The 2,566-nt window shown below is 32.9% G+C and overlaps 1 protein-coding gene across 1 annotated transcript; it reads left to right on the forward strand.

The window, feature by feature from the left end:
- Positions 1–1,286: 1,286 nt before the first annotated feature.
- On the forward strand, positions 1,287–1,529 carry DIRC1 (disrupted in renal carcinoma 1; the record flags this gene model as incomplete). The annotated part of the gene is given in 2 exon segments (XM_023509177.1): positions 1,287–1,318; positions 1,321–1,529. Coding segments are annotated over 2 exon segments (241 nt in total), but the record flags the coding sequence as incomplete, so codon positions are not given.
- Positions 1,530–2,566: the final 1,037 nt, after the last annotated feature.

The following is a 2,566-nucleotide window of genomic DNA, read 5'->3' on the forward strand; positions in this document are numbered from 1 at the left end:
ATAATTAGGATCCCTATTTTTGCCAATGGAAGAAAGAAAATCTCACATCATGTGACTTGCCAGAGACATACAATTAGAAAACAAGTTGGGATTTGGTTTTTAGAATTTACACTCATAGTATAATATAATAATGTCTAGAATTAGGAGCATCAGTGATCCAACATTGTTTAAATTTAATATTAAAATTTGTCACACCTAAACAGCCAGATAAATGTGAAATACTGGAACTCAGAGTACTGGGAGCTTGCCTCAGCTCTGAGTAAATTAGCTGGGCTTTAGCAGAGAACTCACTTACCTTTTGCAAACCACAATCTGCCTATTTGGATTGGGGTAATGCACTAAAAAACCTCTTCTTAAATATTTGAAAATACCAGCTGAACTATAGGGTTTTATTTTTAGTCTGTATCTATTTGGTAACATGCTTCGTTACCAAACCCTAGCACACAAAGATATGCACAGACACGAGGATGAAGTTAAAAGTCACCCATGGTGTTAAATTGGACTTGAAATTTTTGCTTGCTCAGAAGATGACAACTTGATGACTCAAGTCTGTGCCTGAGAAGACTAAAATATAAACTTAAGTTAGAGTTGGGATTTTGGATTTGAGCCAACCCAGGTGCAAAGCTTAAAGAGTAGTGTGCTATGATACATTTGTAAGAAAAATTTCTATAGTGTTCTAACTCCATGAAAAAAATACTTCTAAATAAATAAAGCTAATTTTTTATAAACATGTTTTAAGGAAAACTTAAATTTCCTAGATAACTCATGATATCTGTAATACTAAACAATACTAAATATTAAAATGACACTAAGTTTTAGTAATTCATCAAAAACCACATCATATAAACAAATCTGAAATCTTTTACAGTCTGCAGTTTGAGGAGGGAAAGCAAAAACTTTTCTACTAATGGCTCAGAAGCAATTTATTCCCTAAGAAGATATTCTATACATTCTTAGAAAGTTGAAAGAAACAGTATTTATGTAATGAATAGAAGTTATAGCAATTTCATTTATGAAATATACTTTACTTTGCTTATTGTTTGATTCCCATCTATTAATCCCTCTTTCAGAGATCTTAACCAAATATATATTTGTACATTTTAGCTGCATTCCTAGTAGACATCAGTTTTAACATTAACAAATGATGATAATACCCTTACTTTCAACAGAGAAGTCAAATGGAACAAATTTGTTTAATATATTCAGCTGGGTCTGTTCTTTCTGATTCATGTGGAGAAACAGCTTTGACCACCCACTCAGAGAACTGCTTGAGGTTCAACATACAGGCTGCAAACGTCACTGCCCACCACAGACTGTGGAGCAGAAAGCCTGTTTCCTGTTACTTGCCACCTGGCAATGCGCACCCCATGTGTGCACTTCCAGGTGGCAGAATAGTCTAGATCCTGGATTTCCAGATCCAGAATGTGCAGGATTGTCCTCTTACTGCTGCAACACTGGAGCTGTCCATCATCTCAGAAACCCAAATCTGTAGACTAAAAACAAAGGACCAAGTTGCTTCTACGTCTTAATCGAATATTGTGAGGTCAATCTGCTCCAACTCATTTAGGGGATGGGCAAGATCGAACTGAGCAAGTTTCACATAACAATAACACCTGCTACTGCTCATTTCATCATCTCTCTTTATTCTCTTGTACTCTCATACACAAAAGAGTCTGTGTTTTTTTCCTTTAGTTCTACCAATAACTATTTTTCTCCTGTTCTTAGTTAAGTCCATTAATTACATCATCCTTAATTGTTATTTTCTCTTTTTTTTTAAGGTAAAAACTGAGGACATTAAACTATATTGATATATTTGGCTGACTTTCATCCAGAAAAAAATGTAAAGCTAATCTCCTACCCTAAAATATTCACCTAATAAAAATAAATTTCATTTAGATTAAACACCTAAATATATATACATATTTAAAAATGGATATTATTATTAAATTATAACTGAGGAATGTAATCATATTTGGAGGATGTGGAATTAGAGGTAATATCAATTAACCCTTAAAATGTAAACTCTAAGAAACAAATTAAATATATTAGCTTGCATTAAAATAAAAACATCTATAGGATACTTTATATCATAAAGCAAACTAAATCATTAATATGGTTGTTAGAAAGTGACAATTTGAAACAATGTTGCAAAGAGCATGAGTTGTCCCACAATTTTTACTTAGAAAATTTGACTAAAAAATATTTGGTAAAACATGAATTACTTCATTTGACAATCCAGATCTTAAATCTATTTGTCATTATTATCTGCCCCTAGTGTTATTTTACACAAACACACACAGAGAGAAATACCATTGGCATATTTCACATATCTAATAAAAGAGTAATTCAGTGCTTCTTTTGGAACCAGAAAATGAATAACCAAAATGATCCTACGCAAAAAGAAAAAAGCTGGAGGCATCACATTACTCGACTTCAAACCATACTACAAGCTTATAGTACCCTAAAGGGCATGGTTTTGACACTAAAATAGAGATGCAGACCAACAGAACAGAACACCCAGCTATAAAACCATCTCCTTACAATCAGCTGATGTTTGATAAAGCAG

The sequence above is a fragment of the Otolemur garnettii genome, unplaced genomic scaffold, assembly GCF_000181295.1.
Source record: "Otolemur garnettii isolate 467f Iridium unplaced genomic scaffold, OtoGar3 scaffold01996, whole genome shotgun sequence".
NCBI lineage: Eukaryota > Metazoa > Chordata > Mammalia > Primates > Galagidae > Otolemur > Otolemur garnettii.